Below are 26481 nucleotides of genomic sequence, written 5' to 3'. Positions count from 1 at the left end.
GTAATACACAATAACACAATGCCCTCTGGTAATTTCAGTCACGATTCTTCACAATTATTTCTTTACCAATATTCAATTTTGTAGTAGTACGTTTAATTACATTTCTTCTACAAACAAATTCTCAAATTCATTCTCAGTTGTCAAACCGTTCCTTCTAATAATTTAGTGTTTCTATAGCAACAACACATTCATTCATTAGCAATCGTACAAAAATAAACCAATTCGAAATGTCTTCGTATTTAACAGGGAAAAACATAATTACAATTTTTCCATAACATTGTTGCAAGGAGTCTCCATGGTCAGCGCGTACTATGTTACGTTTTCCACCTTAGGAAAGTCTTCCATTTTTTAATAATGCAACAAGCATTTGTTTTGCTTATTAGGTATGAAATGTAACAAGAAATGAATAAAAAAAAAGTCTTGTATTTTTAAACTTTTTTTCGCCTTCTCCCATTAGGGGTCGCCACAGCAGATCATCCGCATGTTTTGATTTGGCACATGTTTTTATGCTGGATGCCCTTTCTAACGCAACCTCCCCATTTATCCGGGCTTGGGACCGGCACTAAGGCTTGTGCTGGGGTTGGTTCCCTGACCGGGGATCGAACCCGGGCCGCAGCGGCGAGAGCGCCGCATCCTAACCACTAGACCACCAGGGAACGTAATAAATCTTTTTCACAAATGCAGAAAGTGGGGGAAAAAAACATCAAAGCTAAATAAGTATGATATTTTTCCTCATTAAACCAAATAATCAATTTATTTTTTTGTGGCATTTACGGAAAAACTAGGTTATGATGCTACACTATATACTATTGTGACTGCAGTTACCAGAGTGGCACAACTTTCTGGCACAAATAACCCAAACAGCATAAGGTAGGTAGTTTTACAAGTAATGTCTAGTAATTAAAAGCACAGCAGGCTTGGTCCAGATGGCCTTAGCTGGCAGTTTCAAAGCCAGATCTACAAAAAAAAAAAAGCACAACTCATTGTTTAATCATATCATATGCAATAGCATCATGATATGTGCTAGGTTATACACTATAAATTTGTAAGTGAATGTTTTTGCAGTGACTTACATTAGCTCTCGGGTGGAGGAACACATGAATTTCTACGGGACTGACACATATTTTTCTGCAAAACCAAGAACAGAAAAAATGTTAAAAAATGTATATGGTCCATGGTGTAACCAAAATTAAATACAGCAGTTCCCTTTCAGGAACTCGAGCTGCTTCGAAATACTTTGGGAACGAGACTGAGTTCTCTACGCTCTGAAATAATGTGTGTAATCAGTCAAAATTGGACACGCAGCATCACCGGCGGGGTGACGTCACGACCAGGAAGCTACAAAAAGCGCATGTGAAGCCAACCTCACCTGCTCAGTACAGCACTCGCTCGCAGGCTCAGAAGCACACCTTCCACCTGTTTCTTCACCCTGCGACAAGAGCATTTAGCTCCACCTCTCTCCCTCTAAAGCGGAGGGGGAGGGGGGTTTGTGGGCACTTTGTGAGCTAGGCTTGAGGAGCTATGAATGTTGTGGCTGGACTATGAGGCTGCTTAGGGCAGAGCATGTTATTTCGGTTTTCGAGGGAGGGAGCATGTTGCGCCGCGCTCATTGCGCCATGCACATTTTGCTCATATGTCTATGCCCACCAAGCCCCATGCAGAAACAAAGCGTTGTGACATGCTCTCGAGGGGTCCGGTGCGGCGCTTGGGTCCAAATCCCGTGAGGTGGCAGATCTGAGCACTGTCATCTTCAATAAGAGGGCTTTGACCAAAGGTCCTGACAGGGTGGCTGGAAGGCATGTTGCACCGCCTTACTCTGTGCCCATCCCGCTCAGACCCCCTCAGGGACCTGGTTCGTTTGCCACAAAATGTGCTTCACGGCATGGCCAGCTCCAGCAAGCTCCTGTTTGGTTTCACCCGGCCTCCTGGTCCACAAGGATGCCGGGTGGAAACCAAACAGGGAGCTTGTCTGGCAGAACTTTCCAGGCTGCCAGATAGGTTCTGCCAGACGTGTCTCCTGCATACTGTAGGGCGAGGCCTCAGTTCGGGTCTCATCTGCCCCGTTTCGATTAGCAGGCCCTGGACATGAAACAGGAAGTATGCACTTTCCTGAGGAAGGAGGCCATCGAGGTGGTCCCTCCATCATACGAGAAGGGTTGAGACCAGGGAATGGCGGCTCGATCCTCACGTGGTGGAGCAGATTTGGGAGAAATTCAGCAAAGAACAGGTGGATCTGTTCCCGAGAGGTATGCCTGTACACCTTTCCCCCGTCAGGCTGCTTCCTGGAATTCTGGAGAGAGTTTGCTGGGATGAAGACCGTCTCCTCCTGGTGGCCTCAAGGTGGAGGCTGTGGCTGTAGCCTCTGAGGGGACACAGCTCTAAAGTTTTAGTCTCTCCACTGACAATGTAGAGACCATTCTCCACTCCAGAGCTCCCTCCATTAATATGCTGTATGCTGTGAGACGGCACCTGTTCTATAAGGGGTGTGAGCACCACGATTTGGATCCAGTCCACTGCCTGGGTGTATAGTGCTTAGGCCTCCAGTGCAACCTAGAGTGCCTGGGTGGGACCTGAACATTAAGTTGGGGGCTCAGATAGAGACCAGCAGGTGAATTATTAATGCTATTGCATACTCATATGAGTCCTTCCTGGTCTTCCCGCTCCACTAGCTCACTCGACCTGGAGTGTGGCAGCCACTCTGTTGACCCTCTCAGGTTCTATAACCTTGACCTCAGTGCCACTCCTGGCTCCTATGTCTTTCGTCCTAGCTGTGCTTATACACACTGGGCAGAGACTGGTCAGTGTGGTGTGATTGGACACTCGTTTCCAAAGTGTTGTGACACAGCTAAAGTTTCTGAAAGGGAACGTCTCTAGGTTACGTATGTAACCCTAGTTCCCTGAGGGAACCAAACGCTGTGTCTCGGTGCCACACTTTTGCGCTTCCTTCTCTCTTACAGAAGCTGGCGCCGGCTTTACTCCATGAGCTTTTGTAGCTTTCTGGTCGTGACATCACCCGCCGGTGACACTGCCATCCAATTTTGCCTTATTACACACATTATTTTAGAGCGTGGACAACGCAGTCATGTTCCCAAAGTGTTGCGAAGCAGTGTCTCATTCCCTTAGGGAACTAGGGATACATATGTAACCTAGAGACGTTCTTCACCATAATGCATGAGAATGGAAGGAGAAAGATTTACCTTTTTGTGGAGATAATGATGGAGCATTGGGTCTGAAAGCCATGGATGCTTCAGAGCTTCTCCTGCACCTATCCTCCAACTACAAACAGGATATTTAACAAATTACTGTATTGAAATGGATAGCTAGCTGGATATAAGGATGGATAAATGGATAAATGGATGGATGGATGGATGGATGGATGGATGGATGGATGGATGGATGGATGGATGGATGGATGGATTGACAGACATTTGTCTGCAAGTACTGCATATATGTAGTAAGTACATGGATGGATGGATGGATGGATGGATGGATGGATGGATGGATGGATGGATGGATGGATGCATAAATGAGTGGATGGATGGATGAATGAATGAATAAATGAATGAATGAATGGATGGATGGATGGATGGATGGATGGATGGATGGATGGATGGATGGATGGATGGATGGATGGATGGACAATTGGCTGCAAGTACTGCATATATGTCTAGTAAGTGCATGGATGGATGGATGAATGGATGGATGGATGGATGGATGGATGGATGGATGGATGGATGGATGGATGGATGGATGGATGGATAGATGAACAGATGTTTGGGTGAATGGATAGATGGTTATTTAGATGGATGAATGTTAGATGGATGGAGGGATGTATTGATGGATGTATGGACAGATGGATGGTTGGATGGATGGATGGATGGATGGATGGATGGATGGATGGATGGATGGATGGATGGATGGATGGATAAATGATTGCATAAATAGGCAGACCTTTTATTGTAGACAAGCAGTTTGGAGATAAAGTCCTTGGCTTCTTCTGAAATGCCTAAGAACTCGCTTTCCTCAAAGTTCCACTGGCAGGCCAGGATGTTGTTCAGTGTCTCGTTATCATCATCACCAAGAAACGGAGACAAACCACTCAGGCTGTTAAAGACAGTCCGGATAAACAGAAAACAGTTAAGTGCTGTGTCAGTGGAGCAAACAACATATACCACTTAAAGAAAGTTAAAATCCTCAACAATTATTCAGATTTTCTCAAACAATGGAGTCTTCTTCTTCTTCTTTCGGCTGCTCCCATTAGGGGGTGCCACAGCGGATCATTCATCTCTATACTACTCTGTCTTCTACATGTGCCTCTTTTAAAACAACTACCTGCATGTCTTCCTTCACCACCTCCATAAACCTTCTCTTTGGCCTTCATCTTTTCCTCCTTCCTGGTGGCTCCATCCTCAGCATTCTTCTACTGATATACCCCATGTCCCTCCTCTGCACATGTCCAAACCATCTCAATCGTGTCTCTTTCACTTTGTCAACAAAACGTCCTACATGCACTGTCTCTCTAATAAACTCATTTCTAATCTTGTCCATCTTTGTCACTTTCAATGAAAATCGCAACATCTTCAGCTTTGCTGCCTCCAACTCCACCTCCTGTCTTTTACTCTCAAAAACTAGAGTGTGCTCATAAATTGTAGTCAAATCGAAGCTGATCCAGAGAACTGGTTTAAAAAAAATCATTGATGTAAGTTAGTGAACTCTTACAGCATGTAGGTGATGACTCCGAGGCTCCACATGTCCGTGTTGAAAGACACAAAGTCGTAGTTGACAACCTCTGGGGCGAGAAACTCAGGAGTGCCAAAATTCACCCGTAACTTCTCCCGGGGTACGTATCTGTTAATGGAGGAGGCAAGAGCAAGTCATTATTAGCTAAAGAATTGTTCAGTATTTAATAATATTAGAGGAGTTCGATAAATAACATACTTTCTTGCGAGTCCAAAGTCGATGATCTTGACTTTGTTTGTCAGTCTGCTAACACACAGGATATTCTCAGGCTGGAGACAACAACATAAAAATTGTCACAATACAGCTTTATAGATTACATTAACATAAAATTTCATTGTTATTCAAATTGCAAAACAATGTAGCTGTTGAATTTATTGGCATATGTATAACTGTATGCCATTTAACATTAGTTCGCTAGATCACTCCAGACAGAATTGAATCAAGAGGAGTAGAGTGATCTCTTGCTGTACCTGTTGTTCTATGACAATTATGTAAAGTGAGCTTCAGTGTAGTGAGCTGCTTTTATTTAGTAGCTTTTAGTGTAACGTGCTACTTATGTGTTACCTTCAGGTCTAGATGGAGGATATACATTTTGTGCATATAGCGCAGGCCCTCACAAATCTGTCTGACAAACATGATCGTGTCCAGCTCAGTCAGCGTGTAGTTCTCATCGATAATCCTGTCAAAGAGCTCACCACCATTCACACTGTCACCAATCAACACACAAGATCGTTTATAGTTTCAAAAAACACATTTAACAATAAACATCCTGAATATGTCTATATGAGTTGAGTTAATATTAATATTTTTGAAATTTATATAGTTTTTTATTGTAGTTTACATGTGATTGGCTTTTTAATGCATTTATCTTAATATTATATTAATATTATTATTATATATTTATGTGATTGCCAATTCAGAATAACCTGTAAATTACAAAATATAAATTTAAATATATATATTTTTTTATGTTCATTAAAATGTGAAAACAAATCTACTTCCAAAATTCCTTTACTGAAAACTTTTTCTTAAACTGAGCGTTCTAACATTTTTTATGGATTTTTTTTATTGTTATTATTACTATTATTATTATTACTAATTATATAATGTACTTAGGTGTTAAAAGTAGGCAGGCAGGCAGTAATAAATAAATAAATAAATACACAACCACAAGTGCATAGATTTATACTAAAACTTAATGCTTTAGTTGCAATAGTTGTATTAAAGGTGCCGTTTCTTTATTATTATTTTTTTATACCCACATTTCTTTATTGCATGTTTATTAAGTTGCTATATTCGAATAGGTTTTGAACTGACAGGGGGAGGGTCTAATGTCTAGGTCAGAAACACGCAAAACAGAAACCTGAGACATTCTGCACAAAATTGGTACAAACTAATTATCCAAAATCATTACATTGTAAAAATATAATGTATTTTTAAAACAATATTATTAAAATAGTTTTTAAAATAGTTATTAATATTGAAGAGAGCACTTTTAAACAGTCCCTATCTATTAACAATGGTTTTGTTTTTTGTTTTAATGCCTTATCAGCACATTTAAATACATCCTTATTGTAGAAAAGAAATAAAAATATCAAAGCGTTACATACAATTCAAGGACTAGGATAATGTCGTTCCTGGATTCGTAGGCGGCGTAGAGCTGGATTAAATTGGCATGGTCCAAATGGTTCATAACCTGAATCTCATTTTTCACCACCTCCTACCAAAGCAAACAGAAGTACATAGCATTTCTGTTAAATCCAAACTTGAAATTAATAGCGTTTGCATAATTTTATTATGATTAAGAAACAATTTTTATGAGTAGTTTTGGAGTGTTTGAATGATTGGTGTTTGGATGATTGTTGTCATCGTTAATTCTACCTTTTCCTTCTGACTCCGTGCTTTAATGATCTTGGCAGCCAGAGTGAGTCCAGAAGAATTTTCGATACATTTGTGCACCTGGCCAAAACGACCTCTGTGAGACAAATGTAAAAAAAACAAAGATTGAAGAAAATGTCTTTCTATTCTTTAAAAAAAAAAAAAAAACCACTTAATCTTAATCTAAAGTTTACCTTTAAGTACAGTATTCATTTGAAACCTGGCACTGGCACTGAGTTTAGTCTGTGAACTAATTCTCATGTACTTATGGTGTTTTTCCAAGCTACTTTAAAGCAAAGTCTCTTTGAAGTTCTAGATTACTGCTTACTGATTAGCCTCCAGCTGGCAAAGGGGTCCAGTTTCACATACCCAGAAATCCCGGGTTAAAAATAACTGCCCCTGACTCTGGAGCTATGAATCGAGCAAGAGGAGAGCAGAGCTCAGCAGTGGAAGGTTACGCAAAACCCTCCCTGTGAAGATTAAAAGGACTTTCCGAACTCTTCGCAACATTTCTTACATTCTGTACTCTGCATTTCTCTATTAGCTTCTCTGTGCCAAAGGTAAGGAATTGGAATGGAAAAGTTTACCCTCCGATGATCTCCTGGTGGTTGATGGTGTAGAAGTTGCTGATTTGGTTGGGTTTAGCCGAAACCACACGGTGGCTGAAGGGAGCTGGAGGAGGAGGGGTGCAGTCTGGAGGAAGGGCAAGGTGGGAATAAAAATGAATGACAAACAATTTATAAAATATATATGTAGGACAAAGTTGGTTCTTTGACGTGTTTTTTTGTATTTAACATTTGTTGATGAGTTATCTTATGTTGCATTTATATACTTTTTTGTGTGTGTATATATATATATATATATATATATATATATATATATATATATATATATATATATATATATATATATATTTAAAAAAAATACAATAGTACAAATTCAAATAATTATAAAAAACTTAAAATATTAGCAATTAATTGATTAATTAATTAATGGAAATATAAAAATATATTAACAAATGCGTCTTTTTTTATAAAATTTTTATATATTCTATTATACAAAAAAATTACTTTTTTCAACTTATTAGAACATTACAATCCCTTTTAGTAATCATGCATCAAATAAATGCACCATAATGAACTCCATAGGCCTCACCGATGAAGAACTGCTCGCCTTCGTCTTCATCTATCTCTTTCTCTTCTGTTTTCTTCATTTTGCTGAAATCTAAATGTATTTCGATCCCATCCGCTTTGAAAATGCCACACAGATCTTTTGGAAGATGCGTCAGGTTTTCGTTGGCTTCTTCTCTGAGTTCTGTACAGGCCTGCAGTTCACAGCTTGTTTCTGACACACATTGCTCACTGCTTATGGTGACTTCATGCGATGGTTCAGGTTCTGGTTCAGAGCTGAAAAAATGTATATTTGAATGAAAAATGTGTAGTATATAGTCTACAGATTTGTTGCCGAAGATTATGTATTATGAATTTTCAGCAATGGGATATTTTAATATTAAAATAAATATAGGTAAAAAAAAATAAAAAAATCTAACTAAAAAGCGCCAAGATGGCTCGCTCAAGTTATACTTTTACTTGTCTTACATCTGAAATATGATAGAACGCTGTCTCATATCAAATCTCCGGTCATTTTTTACAATTTCTACTCTATTTCACGAAACAACATTTTCTTTTGGCTGCTCCCGTTAGGGGTCACCACAGCGGGTCATCCGTCTCCATACTACTCTGTTCTCTACATCTGCCTCTTTTAAACCAACTACCTGCATGTCTTCCCTCACCACATCCATAAACCTCCTCCTTGGTCTTCCTCTTTCCTCCTTCCTAGCAGCTCCTTCTTTACCATTATTCTACCTTTGTACCCCATGTCCCTCCTCTGCACATGTCCAAACCATCTCAATCTTGCCTTCCTCACCTTGTTTCCAAAACGTCCTACATGTGCTGTCCCTCTAATAAACTCATTTCTAATATTGTCCATCCTCGTCACTCCCAACGAAAACCTAAACATCTTCAGCTCTGCTACCTCCAGCTCCACCTCCTGTCTTTTACCCAATGCCACTGTCTCTAATCCATACAACATCTCAGGTCTCACCACAGTCCTATACACTTTCCCTTTCACTCTCGCAGATACTCTTGTATCACAAATCACTCCTGCTATCACTCTTCTCCACCCACTCCACCCTGCCTGCACTCTTTTCTTTACTTCTCTAACACACTCTCCATTACTTTGCACTGTTGACCCCAGGTACCTGAACTCCTTCACCTTCTCCACCTCTTTCCCCTGCAACAGCACCACTCCACTGCCCTCCCTCTCATTCACGCACATATACTCTGTCTTACTCCTACTGACTTTCATTCCCTTCTGTCCAGCGCGTACCTCCACCTCTCCAGGCTTTCCTCAACCTGCTCACTACTCTCACCACAAATCACAATATCATCCACAAACATCATAGTCCAACTCTATTTCAAAAAACATGTGCTTTAATTCAATAAAACATTCATTTAAAGCCATGTTGCAATCTGGGAGTATTTTTGGGCTATCACTGCAGTAATCATTTGAGTAAATGAAGTACCTTTGTGGTGTAACAGCATTCTCAGCCTCGATAACATCAACCATGACAGACTCTTCCTCTTTGCTTCCTTCCTTAAGCAGCTCTTTTGTATCCTCTTTGGATTTGTCACCCATTTCGTCTTCTTCATCCTGGATATCTTCGGTGTTCTCCTCCTCCGCTTTCTCCTCTACTTCTTTTAACTTTGTGCCACTCTCCTGGCTCTCTGGTAAATGCTCCTCGTGTTCAACCGCAGGAACTTTTGCTTGATCCAAAATGAAATCCAGAAGGTTCTGGCTTAAAGGCTCCTCAGCCTCTGACCTTGTGGATGATACAGAGCACTCAGCATTCTCTCTGTTAAGCTTTTGAACTTCCTCCAGGAGCAGAGCCTGCTTTCTCACAAACACAGCATCTGTGGTAAACAGAAAAAAAAAAAAAAATTTTATCACCAACTTGCAAAACATCTTCCGTGATGTTCTGTGGAACATCTCCATCTTCATCTTATACGAGGATACCGATTCTGTGATTATCACGTGAGTTATTATGATCCCTGATCATAAAAAAAATGAATATGAAGATGAATTTCCAGATATTAATGCAAAATCAGTCTTCAGAACACAATTTTTTTGTAAAAAAACAATATCTAAAAATACATATTAATTTTGCACAGTTAATGTGGCACCATTGCACATCATATGTCGGAAATATCCCCATTTACTTTTATTTCACAAGCCATATGCTGCACAGGAAGTTGCATTATCTGAATTTCCTGAAGCTCACAGGAAGAAGAAAAGTATGTTTCCTTTGTTGTTTTAATGATATATTGATATTTACTGATGATGTCACTTCAAACATCCAAACCCTGTTTGTAACCCAGGATATTAGCATGAATGCTAGTTAACCACATTTGATAGTTATAGTGTTACTTCCAACCGTGTTACTCCTCTAAAAATAAAGAAACCTTATTGGAGGAAAACGTGATAAAGCAAATTAAAGAAGTTGACTGATATGGGTTACTACATACAGTATCCTTGACATCCGTATCATAATCTTTCATACCTGTGGTGTCTGGGGGCTTCTTTTTCTTCTGTGCCTTCAGCCCCTTAAAGCTCAGGCGACCCTTATCCTTCCCATCTTTAAACTTGTGATCCTTTAACTTCAAAATGTGGAAAAAACAAACAAAAAAGGTAAGCCATGAAGGAATACATTTTGTTAAACCAAACATGTTTACCACACTCGCCGTCATTCTATGCTTTTTCTGACAGCATAGAATGGTAGTTTTTTAACAGACTTCTGATCTATCACCTTAAGATTTAAAAAATAAAAAATAATACACACTTTTGAAGGCAATGAAAGGGAGGAGTGAAGAAAATGTAAGGATTTCTTTGAGGAAAAGAAATGCTTTGGTCCATGAAGTGTTAGATTATGAGTAGATGCCAGGCTGCTGGGCTCACGTGTTTCGGTTAACGCTTCTGCCCTTTCACTGGGTTTAGTAGAGGTAGTTTTCTGTTGCAGACACAACATGGATATGACGGAACACAGCACAGGGAATGATGAATGTTACCATAAGATAATGAATTAATGTGAGAAGATAGAGACATCAATGGCTATTAAAATTGAGAAATGATGGTAGATAAAATTATAAATTTTGTTGGGTTGATGTTAAAATGTCGTATGAGTGCATGTCTAAGAAACAAGTATATTTTACTTTTAGTAATTTCCTTTTAGTGAAACATTCTAAGTAGAACCTTTGCAGAATGTTAGAACTGTTATCCATCTAAAGAAGCCTTAAAAAATTATTCACTCAATATATGTCCAAAAGTGTGCATTTAAATAGAGAATACAAGAGGACCCAGAGGAGAACCTTGTGCCATGCCATGTATAACAAGTACTCAGTGAGATCAAATCCAAATGTTTTTCAATGTCATTCAATAAGCTTGTATGACTGACCTTGTTCTTTACAAGTCTACTCAGATTTTTAAAAGTCACCAGGATTCAAATAAAATAAATAAATAAATAAAAAGGTTAACTAAATGTTTTAAAAGGTCAATATTCTGTAGACTTATAGAAGTTTTGCTATATAAAGACTGCAACTGAGTCTGCATGAATATGAGAACCAGTCCAGAATGTGTTTCTGCAACGAAGATCACCTGATGATGGCAACCCTAGATCAGCAAGGGTTCCCAAACAAGGATACCACACAGGATCACTCAATTTAACAATGGGATGCACTAGCATAGGAGTTGAGCAATTAAAAATGGACACATTTCTTTTCCCATCTACCATTTCTGATTGTTTGACCACAGCAGGTGACTCAGTAAAACAGAAAACATAAGAAAATTGGCAAAAAAATACACATAGTGTAAAATAGTTTTTGATGTAAAAACAACTCAGTAACAGAAAGGTAGAGTGGTCACGGTTTGGGGTTCCCAAAAAAAGGCTGGCAAACATTTATGATTCTCAGAATCTGATCCTATTTCTGATTCATTTCTTGTTGAATTTGGGTGTGGTTAGATCTGGTGCCTGCACTATTTTCAGTGTACATTTCGAATTGGTGACATTGACTCGTCTGTAGGATCCTATCTCAACAGGGTGAGCTAGGGCTAAATACCTTTAGTCTAATTCAGCTGTCATTCCATAACCTGTCACTCTCAACTCTGACGCAAGCAGTGGAGACAACGCACATTCCTAATCACTTATATCATTCCTACCATACTCCTTAGAGGGTGTTGGAATCAATGTCTATACTTAATATCTATGAATCCTAAACTAGCTATCATTCAAATCTCTTTGATAACATGTAAATACACAATTTTATTATTAAAGCAACTAGCCATTATTTATTATTTATATTATTTAATAAGTAGAAGAAATTTAAGATTTCATTTCACATGGGTGATGCATCTAAATTGAGTTTGCTTAAACAGAAACCAGGCTATACCAAGAACTTTGCAGTTGGCTTCTCTGGTCAATTTAAGACACTTACATTGCTCAAGTAATGTTAAGAATGTACTGTCAGGTCAGGGTCACAGTTGGCATGATACAGTGTGTTGCCCAGGTATTAAAAACACCATGTTCCAAGAAGTGTAACAATACAGTTTTATGTACAGGACAACCTAGCAATGTCAGCAGTAAAAAAAAAAAAAAAAAGTAAGTCAGAGTTCTGACTCACCTTGCCTGGTACAGGTTCACCTGAGGCCTGTCTCTTAACACCATGTTTGCTATCCTGGTTCTTGCACCCTAAGGCTAAAGTTGCTTTGCTCTTGCGTGCTGCTGGCCCCTTGAACATGAGTTCCGTGATTTTGGAAGTCTTTACAGTTTCCCCAATCAAACTGACAACCTGCTGGATGCTCATCACAAGCCTCTCCATGCCTTCCAGTTTCTGGGTCTGCTGTTCGGTGCGCTTGTTTACGGCTGACATTATGCTGTTCATTTCTTGGCACATTTCTTTCATCTCGCCGCCAACACCTTGGGCTGGTTCCTTAGTGCGGCTTGTTGGAGGCACCTCCTCCTTGTCTACTTTCAGAATTTCCATGTCTCGTTCTATCCCAACAAGTTCTTCAGACATGCTGTCCAGGCGGCTGAGGACTTTCTCCTGGATGCTAATGAGTGTGTCCATTTTGCTACTTAGAGATTCAATCCTACCTTGGATTAAATCAAATCCAGGACTAGTTTCCACAGAAGTCATTGTGGCAGCAAAAATTAATGCCAACCAGTGGGAAGCTAGTGTAACGCAAAGATTTCACTCCTGCTGATGTCCAGAAATTGATTTAAATACTTCAAAGAATTACATATACAATTCTCTCATTAATCCATAAATATGCAATAGAAACCAATACCTTAGAAGATGAATAACCTGTCCTTCTTAATAGTTCAAGAACTACAATGCAGCAAGTCCTACAATGGCAAGTGTGCCCTTCTTTCTGTACACCTCCATTTGGCACTCCTGCAACTCTTCCAACTGGAGATAGCTTCAAGAATAGAATGAACCTGCCTCCCTAAATGTAACTGCCTAAGAGGTGGGGGTCCTGTGTCAACAGGGGCCTCAGGGGAGGGTGGCGGATCAGGAAGAGTTGTGTGACATCTGAGATGTTTCAAATGTTGAACTCTAGCAGATGCTCGAGTCAGACACTGACTGCCAGGTGTGAAAAGGTTCCTGTGTATACAGACACCACATATATGCACATGCAAGTAAATGGAAAAACTTTTTTCCACTTCAGCGCTCAATCTCAATTTACCCATTGGAAAAAATGGTTGATTTAAGACAAGGGAAGATCATGTCAAGACTTTCAAGATGTTTGCTGTTAAAAAGTATAAAATAATAAATAAATTAAATAATAAATACATTAAATTAATTAATTAACTAAGTTCAGTCTGGTTAAAGAGTTTCTGGAAAATGGTCTGTAACTTTAATATATTTACATATATTTTAATAATTCCCTCAAGTTTGATTTTATCCTGTTTCTTTCTTTGTTGCTGCTCATGATTCAAACAGGCTAAATGCAGGAGAACTTCATACAAATACTAATGAGCAGGACAATGCGGTTCACATTCATACAAACCTACATAGCCTTCACCTTTGTAACATTACATGTACATGTTTCCGCAGACTCTAAATTCATGGTAGGATTTTATTTATTTTCAGACTGGCTGTCTCTTTTGTATTGTCACCCAACAGCAGAAACACCCTGACTCACACATCAACAGGCTGCAGGTGGCATGTTACATCTCTGCATGTCACTGTGGCCCAGGCCTCTCGACTCTTATGGGAGCAAAGTGACAGCCATGATTAATTTGGTGTTGGGTTCCTGGCAAACACTTCTACTAAAATCCTATGAAAAAGCTTACTCATTCATAGTTAAGTCAGTTACAGATCAGTTTTAACTTAGAGGATGAAATATGAATCTGTTCTCTGTACCCACTTCTTTAAACAAGGAATAACCTGACAGTGCTTTCAGACATGGGCACTGCAAATGAGCACATGACGAATGGTGCCCACATGAATTATTTCTATTACTAATCTATCAGCTTTGAGTCCATCATGTCAATCCATTTTTTTACATCACTAAAACTCAGGAATGAAAACATGCCCATCCAAAAAAAATAAAAATGTTATCACTGCCAAAACTGAATATGAGCCAGTGCCTGGGTACATTCTCATCTTAGCCACTTAAATTTTTTTTGGACCTCTCAAAGTGTAACATGAATTATATTTGACAAGCAGTGGCACGGTCAGCAAGCTGAGCCAGGCCCACCAAAAATAGCTCGGCTCTTGGCTCATTCCAGGACTCGTGCCTAGCTCTGTACTTATAACCCCAGGAGGAGAATACAGTGCTCATTTTCCATCACCTTACTATAGAAACAAACTTGTCTGGAATAATTTGAATTTAATAACAAAAGCAAGACAAGAAAAGAGGCAAAAACAAAACAGTTAGTTGACCTAAACACATTTTTATTAGCAAAATTTTTATCATATATGGTTTTCTTTTTCAGTATAAGCAATGCTAGTATTTTAAGGAACCAATTTAATTCTGTTCTGGGCGTAGACAAGTGACATCAAGAACGCTATGATAAATTAGATCAAATAGAGGCCTAGTTGACGGGGCAGGACTGGTGCACCTGTTCACGGGTGCCAACAGATGACCGAGTGGAAGCATTGAGTGTGGAGATCATTATGTGATGTATAGGTCAGTTTATGAATGCTATATGATGTCGACACTAATACTGTTAACACTATAACCGTGACACTGTTGAAGAAACAAATGGAAGAAGAAGAATCAACCACACTGAGTTTTTATTTACATATGGACAGATGGATAAGGCTATGGTTTATATAATCAGCAAAGAAAATACTTTAAGCAAATTTTCAAATTATATCTATCTTATAGTCTTTATAACTTTTATTGAACTTTGAATCAAATTAATTATTTGCATTTCACCAAAAATCACCAAAGGACAGACAAATCTTAGCGTTAAATAAGAAAATTATAAAGTAAAAAGTAAGGCATTGAAATTCTTGTGTTGTATTATGGCCAATAGAAGCCCCCTCCATTGTTCTTCTATGTTGTCTGATAAGGGCATCATTACTGCCACCTGTGTCCCATTTCTTGCTTGCATTTAAGTTGCCCTGTTCTTTTCTTTCCAAACTTAGTGTTTAATGTTGTTAGGCCAGCATTTCTTGCCTCATGCAATTTCTCCTGTCTTTTGAGTTTGTCCTACTAGTGGAACCTTTTGGGATACCTTTCTTTCTTTTTGCACTTTGGATTACATTCAACTCTTTAAATTCTCACTAAATGAGTGCCTGACTCTCATTCATTTTCTTATTTAGTTTGTTATAAACAAAAATTAGTTTAACCCTAAATATGTTTGGGTCACTTCACTTGCTTGACATTTGCACATTCAATCAAACAGCACTTGGAATTCTCACTCCAAGCTTTCTGACTGTTTGGTTTGGCCAATATTAATGTGATTTCTGTGTTCTCACCTGCCTAAATAACACATTGGGGGTGTTTGATTCAAAAGCACTGTGTGTGAGTACCCTATGACAACAGATTGGGAAGATGTTGATAGAGTATTCAGGTCAGTATGTTTGGCAGACTACAGACTTCACACCTGTGATAAGTGTGACGCGACGGAAAACACATAAGCTCCCGATGCCAGGAACTGAAACAAGACCTGGGTGCTCAGGATAGTCCAGAACTGGAATTGGCCCATGCCGCTTCAGGACAAGAAGAAGATGCTGAGGTGGCTAGCTCGGGATGTGTTCAACACAAACAATACCAGCACATTTGTACGGTGACACCGGAACTTCTTGAGCATGAGAATAGTATGTTTAGCACTCCATTCTGGCTGCATTTTGGAGTGCCAAGTTGGCATGCAGAGATTTGGTACAGTATGACAGTGTGGCAGAGAAAGAGGCACATGGAGGTGAGGAATGCCACTCGGAGCACGCGTTTAGACCGGCCATTAATTACTCTGTCAGAAACATTACCCACGATACCCTCCTAGCCACGTATAAACACAGAGTGTGTGACCCTTCCAAAAAGACCTGACAAGAAGGTCATAAAGGGAGGGCTGCCCCTGGGTATTGGACCCATGTCTTTGGAACCCCTTGATTACTGGCTCCGATCTCCAGAGCACAAATTGTTCTTTTGGCATCCCTGCGAAAGTTGTAGTGGGTAAACGGATATGCTCTGAAGGCCTGTCACTGCCAGAGTAAGCGTACTCCAGGCTAGTGCTTTGACCCAGGGGAACATAAACACAATCCAGTGGAAAATTTCTGCGCTAATATCAAGCAGGTATCCACGACTGGACACGTCTACTTAGGGATGTCAATATCATGCAGAACAATCAGAGTGTCAAGATGGAAAAAAAAAAAGAAATTTGCGAATTTATGCTTAAAAAAGGAATTTGCATATCAAATCCAATACCTGTGCAAACTATTTGAGCAAACGATTTTTGGCCTAGTCATCGAAAAAAAAAGTATCATGAAGGTTATAAAACGTCAATATTAAGGTAGCAAGAGGCAGAAAACGTCTCAACGTCTTTAGCTACTCTCTCTTTAACACACAAAGTGTGAGTGAAGGATCACATGGTGTGATGCTTTGGTATTAGTAAAAGGATCCTTGCTCAACCAGGCAGTAAAACAGTAAGAACACACTCTCCTGGGACAAAATCCCTAGTGCTCAGTATTGAATTAATACCTGCTGAGTAGGTTAAAAACCATGAGAATTTTTACTGCGTAGGATCACAGAAGCAAAGCTGTGTGTGTTTTGTATAATGGAAAAACTAGAAAAGCTCAGTGGAATATTACAGAAATATCGCTAATATGTAAAATATCTCAGGTCCACATTTTCATAATCGCATTGTAAGACAGAAATACTATTTGAATTTTGGTGACTAATGATTAATGATCCACAATAAGAAAGTATTTTTATTGAAATGTACTTTGAAATGTACATTTTTCATTGTTTTTTTTTTCTTTCTGGAATTTTTCTTTTCATTATATTTAGTTTAGCTACATAAGCACATTCAAAAGCAAGTACATTTGTACTTTTACTTAAGTATAAATGTACAAGAAGGAGTTTTACTTTTACTAGAGACATTTTTGAGTAGGGCATTAGTACTTTTACCCAAGTTCAGGAATTATGTACTTCATCAAACACTGATTTTGTGGAATTTCTTGATGTTAGATGAATATGCATCTATGCATCCACAGCTTAGTACTGTAAATGAGAATAATGTTTGAAAGATGGAAAGTCAACTTGAAAATGTTGAGGGAAAAGGGTCTGTTTTCAACCCCATTAGCTGCACTTGTGTTTGAAAATTATTACCAGCCAGATGTTATTTATGACCCAAATTGAATTTCTATTAAACTTTTAGTAACAGGCTGTGTTTTAATAATCCATTTCTAAATGTGAAAAGTAAAGGGAGCTGCAAGACTGCATCTGCCTCCCTGCTCCCAATTCCACAGCATTTTAACGTGTAATAAAACATTTTAGAGGAAAAATTCTCCTGGATAATCTGGAAAGTGTGCACATTTTTTTAATAATTTCATGCAAAATGCTGTGCACATGCTCTACTGTCACAACTTTAACGTGAACTTTAACATGAACTTTATGATCTAGTAAACCCCAACTACTGTATACATTATACAATATTTTCCTACACATATATACTATAATTATTTACTATCTATATTCTTATACTAACCCTGAGTGTATTTGTGTACAAACCTGTTCATGCTCAAATCATATTACTCCAGCTGCATATCTTAATGCCAACACCAGAGGGAGCTGCACAACCACTCCAGAGAAAGCAAAAAAAGTTAATGTTTAGTTTTTGCCTCGCACTTTTAGTGTTTTATTAGTATTTTTATTATTACTATTATTACTATTAGTAGTATTATTATTAAACTTGAAAACATACACAACAATGCCAAGGATATAAAAAAAGAAACTAGAGTTAGCACAGTGACACTGTGGCTACTAACTCCGTACTGGAAATACGATTTCTTTTGTGCATGTATGGAAATGCTAAAGAATCCATAGCACTAGCGTTAGCCGATAACCAGGATGTGTCAAGCCGCTAAAGCTAGCAATATGGATTCTTTAGCGTTTTATGTCCAAGAATTTAGATGAAAATCCTTTTATTATTTAAATTATTTAATTTTTGCCAATTAAATGATTACTTAATGTAATCAATATAATGAGAAAGCGTATTGGATGAATTAGATTTATTCTATTTTATGTTTATAATTTTTTTTTATATTATATTATAAAATATTATTTTAGATAATATTTAACCAAGCAGGCATTTTAATATCAAATTGAAATGTGACTAAAAAAACAAGGTACGTACCAAACTGTGAATTTTGTATACTGTTACACCCAGTATCTAGGGACTTTGACCATGCCCAGTAACAGTGAACATATTTGTAATTCTATTATACTTTGTGTATATTCTTGTAGTGTTTTCATAAAGAAGAAAGAGCAAAAAAACAGAAAATCATTACCAACAATTTATTTCAGGTATGGCGTACAATCAGTGAAGAATTTATTAGAAACAACTGCACACAAAAAATTGGCAGATGTTCGAAAAGATTAAGAAAAGACTGTCCAATGTTTTTCAACATTTCAGCTCTCTAGTTTGTGGGATTACGTGCAAACTGTAGACCCGGATTTCTGTTTCTGCCTAAGTGGTTCTTTTATCTCAAGGAAGCCTCTTCATTCTAAAATGGTTTTGTGCACACCACAGTTGTAAAAAGTGGCTATTCAAGTTACTATATCCTTCCTGTCAGCTCAATCTCTTTCATCAGCAATACATTTTTACGCAACAGGATGGTTTTGTTTCTATCAAGAAGTCTAAAGCTTACCTAACCCAGTACAACTCGATAACAGGGCTCGATAACAATATTTATTTCTGGAACTGTTTTTTGCTGACAATATTGCTACTTAACTTATTGTTGTTACATTAAAGAGGTTAATGGTTGTAAATTGCCGTATTGAATTTATTGGTATTGGTTTTAATAAAAACTGTAATGGTCCCTGTGGGTCTTTACTATTAATTAATTGTCTTTTATTGATGTCATGTTTTATATATATATATATATATATATATATATATATATATATATATATATATATATATATATATATATATATATATATATATATAGTGGATACCATTGAGGACAAATAAAACCTCTGGCAACTTGTAGAGCACATGTTGGTATGTACTGGAAAAACAATAGGAACTATTGGGAAGTAAACAGATTCCAGTAAGTTTCTACAATGGTTTCTAAGGTTTTATAATGGAAACCATTTAATTATGTTTTAAGGTTAAAATAGTCTTTGTAGCTAAAACCACTAGAATTTCAGTGATGGTTTCTTTTATTCCTTTTAGTTTTCTTTTTTACCTTGAGTTGACAGTTTTTGGTCCTGTGATTTAACTTCAACCAGAGTCGGCCATTCATTTAACCACTGAGCCACCACTGAGTACTGTGAATACATCACGAAACACTTAGCATTTAGAATGATCTTATTAATACAGGTTTGTGTTCCTATCAGTGGGTCAGGGATTTGCCTTGTCTTAATAGGGTACAGTACATAAATACTTCTTGACCAACTGAAAATAATTCTCTGGATGACTTTTAATCCCCTACCTAAATACATCCTCAGTGTAATTCTTACAAGCTTGTCACTGTTCATCCCAGTTATAAACAACATCCATAAACCCAGAGCAGAAATACATCTGTTAAGTAATTCCTGAGATCACAAAAGTACAGAAAGTGGATTTTTTATACAATAGTGTGCAAAAACAAATGACCATTATACACAGTTTCAGTGGAAACTATCTTATATATTTAATTGTGTGTGTGGTGTGTGGAAGACACAGAAATAAAGAGATAAAAAACAAGAGTTCAATGGGAAGCTTAATGCTCAATAATGCAAACGCTTCATCCTTCTAAATCTCATAATGCGATAGGAACGATAACGAAATCCAGGATACTCTCTGCCAGGGTCGTTATGCAGGTTCAAATACTGTATGTCAATAATAAAATCTGTCTATGAAACAGTCTATAAACTCTCTGATCTCTTAAATACCATGAGTGTTTAACACCACAGGATTACCTTGATCAGACAGGAAATACTTCAGAGTAGTAACAGTAGTATTATTAATAGTCCTTTCATACATAAGGTTTTATGTGCAATCTTACAGGAAGTGGCTTCTTTTAAGAAGAGTTTTTGCTTTTTTTCACAGTTTTATTGATTATTCTAATGTCTCATCATCTTGCAGTATGATGTAAATATTTAATGAAGCTAATGATTAGTATCTACATGATTTTTTTTATTTTTCTATTCTGCTGCTGCCACCTAATTGGCTGAGCTGCATAACTGAGTATTTCTTAATAAGTTGTAATAAAATAGAATAAAATATAAAGCTATGAAGATAATAAAACAATACAAATGTAATGTAAATAAGAAAAACCCAAAGACGGCCACAAACCTTTTTATCTCTCAGATAACATGAGGGTTTAAAACCAAAGTTGGTTTCTGTATTTCTGATTGTTCCGAAGGGGAAGCAAGTCGATAATTAATGCTTGTTTTATTTATTTATTTATTTATTTATTTATTTATTTATTTATTTATTTACTTGTTTTTTTGTTTGTGTGTTTTATTATCTCCAGACAAATCAACAAATCTTAAACCAATCCCTATTTTATCTACATGATCTGATAAGTACAAGATAAGCTTGAGGTAGTATGAGTATAAGGTAGCTTGTTATTTGATTCTCGCTAGGAAAGATAAAGGCGTGGTTTGTGTTAAATTGATCAAAACGCAAGTGTGAAATCATTCTAACTTCATTTCAAAAATTTTAGCTAACTTTAGATTAGCTATAATTGTCAGCCGCTCCATCATCATATCAAAATTTGGTCCAGACGATCAGAAAACATTTGATGGTTGGTGTTTAAATCCTGGCAGCAGCAACCCTGAGTTTTATGTACTAAATGTTCTGGCTTAGTATTATTTGTTTTTTTGAGCCAACAATGTACTTAGATTAGATTCACATGCCAAAAAGAGACTGTTTCCAGTTGCAGCTGTGAATAGCTTTTTTTTTGTTTGTTTTGCTTTTTAAAGGCATTCAATTAATTAAATAATTGACTGTGAAAGCTAAGCTTAATGATCTGAGAGAAAATCTGGGATTAGGGATAATAATTAGCACTTTTCCTTCCATTAAATCTTTGTTTAAATGGAGGCGGGTTTAGGTTTATGCTCTCTCTCTCTCTCTCTCTCTCTCTCTCTCTGTCATTGTACTATGTACACTAGTGACCCTACAATCTATGACTTGTAATATATTACATATATATACATACATATATACATACATTACTACATTTACAAAACTAATGGTAATTTTTTGATGCAGTCTCCTGTAATATCTGAGTCTCTAGAGCCCATTCACAACATTAAGTGAAGTAGAAGTCTTTATCAAAATGTATATTTTCATAATTTAATATTTTTATATAATGGATGATTTACCAAAATCATACCTTTAGTTCAGTAAGATAATTAGAAAAATTCATAATAGATGCCTCACTGTATATAATTGTAACTGTATTTTATTATGATTACAGTTGTTTATAAGGCAACTTAGAATGAAGATTATACGGATCAGAACTACCTGTGGGTTCAATGGTTTGAATATACACCTTATAACCATTAGAATCAAGTATTTAGACCGACCACAGCATAGCATCTATAGAAACAATAAATGTATTGTGCTACAGTTGTACACTTCTGCCCAGCCAAAAGAATAAATACTTAATAAACATAGGCAGCTGTTAACTTAGCCGTTTACAATAAGCATAAAAAACTGAACATATGGTTAATATGTTCTAGACAAGCAAAAAAGTCTTCCCCGTGCCGAAGAAACCATCTGTGTCCTGCCTCAATGACTACAGTCACGTTGCACTCACTCCTATCATTATGAAGTGCTTTGAGAGGCTAGTTATGTGGCACATAAAGACCCTGCTGCCTGCAACACTAGATCCACTTCAGTTTGCATATCACCCAAACTGCTCCACCGACAACGCCATCTCCACCACACTCCACCTGGCCCTCACTCACCTGGAAAACAAAGATTCATACGTACGAATGCTGTTAAGCATTCAACAATATCATTCCTCAGCACCTGATTGGGGCCCCTCAGGGCTGTGTACTCAGTCCCCTGCTGTTCACCCTGCTGAACCACGACTGTGTAGCAATGCACAGCTCGAACCACATCGTTAAGTTTGCTGATGACATGACCGTGGTGGGTCTCATCAGCAAGAACGATGAGTCAGCATACAGAGAGGAGGTGCAGAGGTTAACGGATTGCTGTAAAGCCAACAACCTGTCTCTGAATGTAGACAAAACAAAAGAGATGGTTGTTGACTTCAGGAAGACATTGAAATTGACCGCTCCCTGCTGAACATCAACTCCTCCGTAGAGATCGTGGAGAGCACCAAATTCCTTGGTGTTCACCTGACGGAGAACCTCACCTGGTCCTTCAACACCAGCTTCGTAACAAGGAAAGCTGAGCAGCGTCTCTACTTTCTAAGAAAGCTGAAAAGGGCACACCTTCCACCACACATCCTCACAACCTTCTACAGAGGAACCATCGAAAACATCCTGAGCAGCTCCATCACTGCCTGGTTTGGGAACTTCTCCATTTTGGATCACAAGACACTACAGCAAATAGTGAGGACGGCTGAGAAGATCATCAGGGTCTCTCTTCTTTCCATCCTGGACATTTACACCACACACTAAATTTGAAAGCCACCTGCATTGTGGCTGACCACGCACACCCTCACACACACTTCACTCTCCCGCCATCTAGAAAGAGGTACAGAAGTATTCGGGCCTCACATCCAGACTGTGTAAAAACTATTTTGTAAAGAGGTTTTTTTCTTTATATTTTTTCAACAAGAGTATTTCTTTTTTGATATGTATATGGACAATCCTTTTGCACAACCTTTTGTACTGTATCTTTTTGCACACAACTTTCATACTGTATATGGACAGTCCTTTTCGCACAACCAACCTTCCTGTCTCATGTTGTCTCGTGTTTTTTTGCACCTTTTTTTGCATCCCTACAAGTGCAACAAATAGAATCAGAGGACTGGAGCTGCATTTGGGTACTGTATCTTTTACGTCACTGTTGTACACCTGTACAGTGTAGACATTTAATCTTTATCCCACAATGGTGAATGTGTAACAAGAGCTGACAAGCCTCGCATTGTTTCCATTGTAGCAGAGCGATACAGGATGATTGACACCTCTCAGCTAAATAATGTGACCTTGATGTCTTAATGAACATTAATGAACATGATTTAAGGTGGCAATATAGCATAAAGATTTATTATTATTATTATTATTATTATTATTATTATTATTATTATTATTAATATATTTTTGTATAACCAAACACAATTTAAATCTTGATCTTAATGTTTTCTTACGTCACCGTTATAGAACTGTACGTTCAATTCATCTGACATTTGGCTTGGAGTCACTCTCTTATTTCTTCTCTAAATATAAAACTCTCGCCAGCACACCCAGCTCATTGCTGCTTATTACATTAGCATCAGCATGTGAGTGTAACGTATTCATCTATAACTGGTCTCCATTGTGCATTTACAAACCGATATTATGCTACTTACAATGCGGGTTTGTGGTTATGTGGCTACAGTGCAGATGAAAACATAATCATATCTGTATTTGGGTTTGGGTTTAAACCCAAAATTGGTGTGGCCTAAACCAAAAAGGTTTCATAAACTTAATTTATTTTTAATTGTATTTTCATTTGAATTACTACTCTGCCCCCTAAAATACTGGAAAACCCTGGAAGAAGGTGGAAATGTCAATGTAGTGTAATAATTATGGCTCTGGTTCTCAACTTCAGCACACAGCACTCTTAATAAGAGTTGTTGGAACACTCACTTGCACATTTATTGATTTTGATTCTAGCCTTTTTCCCTGGAAGTCTAGTGGTTAGGATGCGGCGCTCTCACCTCTACGGCCCGGGTTCGATCCCCGGTCAGGGAACCAACCCCATCCACTCTTAGTGCCGGTCCCAATGGGGAGGGTTGCGTTAGGAAGGGCATCCAGCCTAAAAACATGTGCCAAATCAAACATGCGGATGATCCGTTGTGGCGACCCCTAATGGGAGAAGCCGAAAGAAAGATTCTAGTCTTTTCTAACAAATTTTGCCAGTTCTGTTTCCCAAAACTGAACCAGACTGTTTAAAAACTTCCTGCTTTCTGATATTGCAAGTGTTCCAGTCTCATTGGAAACATCTAGAGTCCATGTGAACCAATCACGTGACTAATAATGCATTTCATTTATTTTATCATCTGTTACACTATGGTAATATTACTCTACAGTATGTACTATATGACCTGGTTATCATAAGATACAACAGTAAAGCGTTGACAGCATCATGGTTTATAAAAATGCAGCTACGTTTGTGACAAATCATTGTTTCAATATGGTGTATTATGGTGAAATATTAAACATATCTCAAGTTTCTTTTTTATTGTCTAATATTGATTTGACAAAGGTTTGTCAAACTTTTGTGCTAATGCAAAAGAATATGGAAATGTCTCAAAATAAAACAGAGATTTACAGAAGCCTTTGGTTTTCCTATTTGAAATTATTTTCCAATTCTCTAAATGATTTATTAATTTATTCATTCTGCTTTAGTAACAACTTAATCTTGGAAACACTGAGAACAACCTCCAGCCATTCTGCTAAGACTTTCTAATTCTACACCTCAAGTTCTACAACAGTGAAAATTGCCATGCGACCGAAATTCTGAAGAATTGTAGTATTGATTCATTCATCTTCAGTAATCGCTTGACCCTGAAAATGGTATGATGGATTTGGAGCCTATCAAAATGAAAACTGAGAGCAAGTACTCTGAATTGGGAGCCAGTCAATTGTACATATTACAATTGCAATATGGCATGTTGATCATGTTTAATCATGAGAAAATTCCCTAATGTTTACAAGTCACCAATTTCAGAATAAGGCATACATTTCCTTGTTGTTGTTATTATCATTATTGCAGCATTCAACAGAATGTTAGAAAGAACTCAGTCCTAACTCAATATGTTTGTTATATATTTTTCATAAATAAGCTCTACCTGTGCATCTGAGATTAACAAGGATCTCCCCAAAGACTTCCCCTTCCTGCGGTAGGAAAGAAAATCCCAAAGTTTGTGCCACAGGTAAGAAGCCATGAGACACATGCTGCTCAGGAGCCACATTTCTCTTCCTTTTACGAAGTTCTCCACACTCATATTTCAGATCTCCTGCCACCTTCTGTTAAAGTGAAATTCTGACAAGTCTCAAGGTATCAAAGTCTCAGAGAAGAAGGTGTACGATGAATGACTGAATGTGGTAACATGAGTCTGCCTACTCAAAAATACAATAGTGGCCTTGAAGCAATTCCAACACCTGTCTTCAGTCGTGTGGAACAGATCCGAACTCTTACTCCCACTTTACAAAGGACAAGCGTTCCTGTCTCTTGTGATTAGCGGGTGGCAGGTGTTAGAGTACGAGTGTTAGTACTCTCTCTCTCTCTCTCTCTCTCTCTCTCTCTCTCTCTCTCTCTTTTCTATCCACAACTTCTATGAATCTTTTCTCAGCTGAGGCAGGGGTGAGGGCAACAACTGCTATTAAGGAGAACATTGTCACAGTATGTTCAGTATTCTTTATGTCAGAATGCTTCATGTCCCTCAAATGTTTATTTCTTTTATAATTTAACAAATTGAATTGCATTCATTGTTTAATTCACTGCTGATTGCACTGCATTAAACTGGTCAAATTACTTAAAATATATTTTATTTGATTATAGAAACATTTTATAAAACCAGTTTCAATAGAAATATCCTGAATAGAGATTTCACAAAAAATGCATATATTCTATACTTGTCCATACCATAAACTATATAACTAACATGTTTTAAAATACTTAAAAAGAAAAATAGACATGCGTATTTTTGCAAATGCTAATGTGTTTTTTTTTTCTTTCTTTCTTTCGGCTTCTCCCATTAGGGGTCGCCACAGCGGATCATCTGTATTCATGATTATTATTATTCTGTGTTTAGCCAACATTGAATGGAGCTTTGCTGTGAAATGATTTTCAGCCTCCAAGAGGAAGTGGAAACTCAGTGATTAATGCTCTGGGTAACTGATCAGAAGGTAGAGCGTTCAGCCCTGGTACCACCAAGCTATCGTTCTTGGGGCCCTTGTACA

General features: G+C 37.7%; 1 protein-coding gene across 2 annotated transcripts; it reads right to left on the bottom strand.

The window, feature by feature from the left end:
• Positions 1 to 633: 633 nt before the first annotated feature.
• mylk4a (myosin light chain kinase family, member 4a) lies at positions 634 to 25530 on the bottom strand. Of its 2 annotated transcripts, none has more exons than XM_046852402.1 (14): positions 25368 to 25530; positions 10238 to 10334; positions 9203 to 9590; positions 7774 to 8024; positions 7206 to 7311; positions 6622 to 6715; positions 6351 to 6460; positions 5305 to 5446; positions 4939 to 5009; positions 4720 to 4848; positions 3952 to 4104; positions 3198 to 3276; positions 1074 to 1128; positions 634 to 957 (listed from the first exon to the last, which is right to left on the bottom strand). In XM_046852402.1, exons 1-13 carry the CDS (start codon positions 25521 to 25523, stop codon positions 1075 to 1077), a joined length of 1830 nt encoding a protein of 609 aa, XP_046708358.1. In that variant the 5' UTR covers positions 25524 to 25530; the 3' UTR covers positions 634 to 957; position 1074. The 2 variants fall into 2 exon arrangements, with proteins under 2 accessions (XP_046708358.1, XP_046708357.1); XM_046852401.1 differs by lacking the exon at positions 25368 to 25530 and adding an exon at positions 12351 to 13472.
• Between the last annotated feature and the right edge of the window lie 951 nt (positions 25531 to 26481).

The sequence above is a fragment of the Silurus meridionalis genome, chromosome 6 (genome assembly GCF_014805685.1).
Source record: "Silurus meridionalis isolate SWU-2019-XX chromosome 6, ASM1480568v1, whole genome shotgun sequence".
Classification (NCBI taxonomy): domain Eukaryota; kingdom Metazoa; phylum Chordata; class Actinopteri; order Siluriformes; family Siluridae; genus Silurus; species Silurus meridionalis.
The sequence above is the reverse complement of the archived record's forward strand: the minus strand, read 5'-3'. Positions and strand labels throughout refer to the sequence as shown.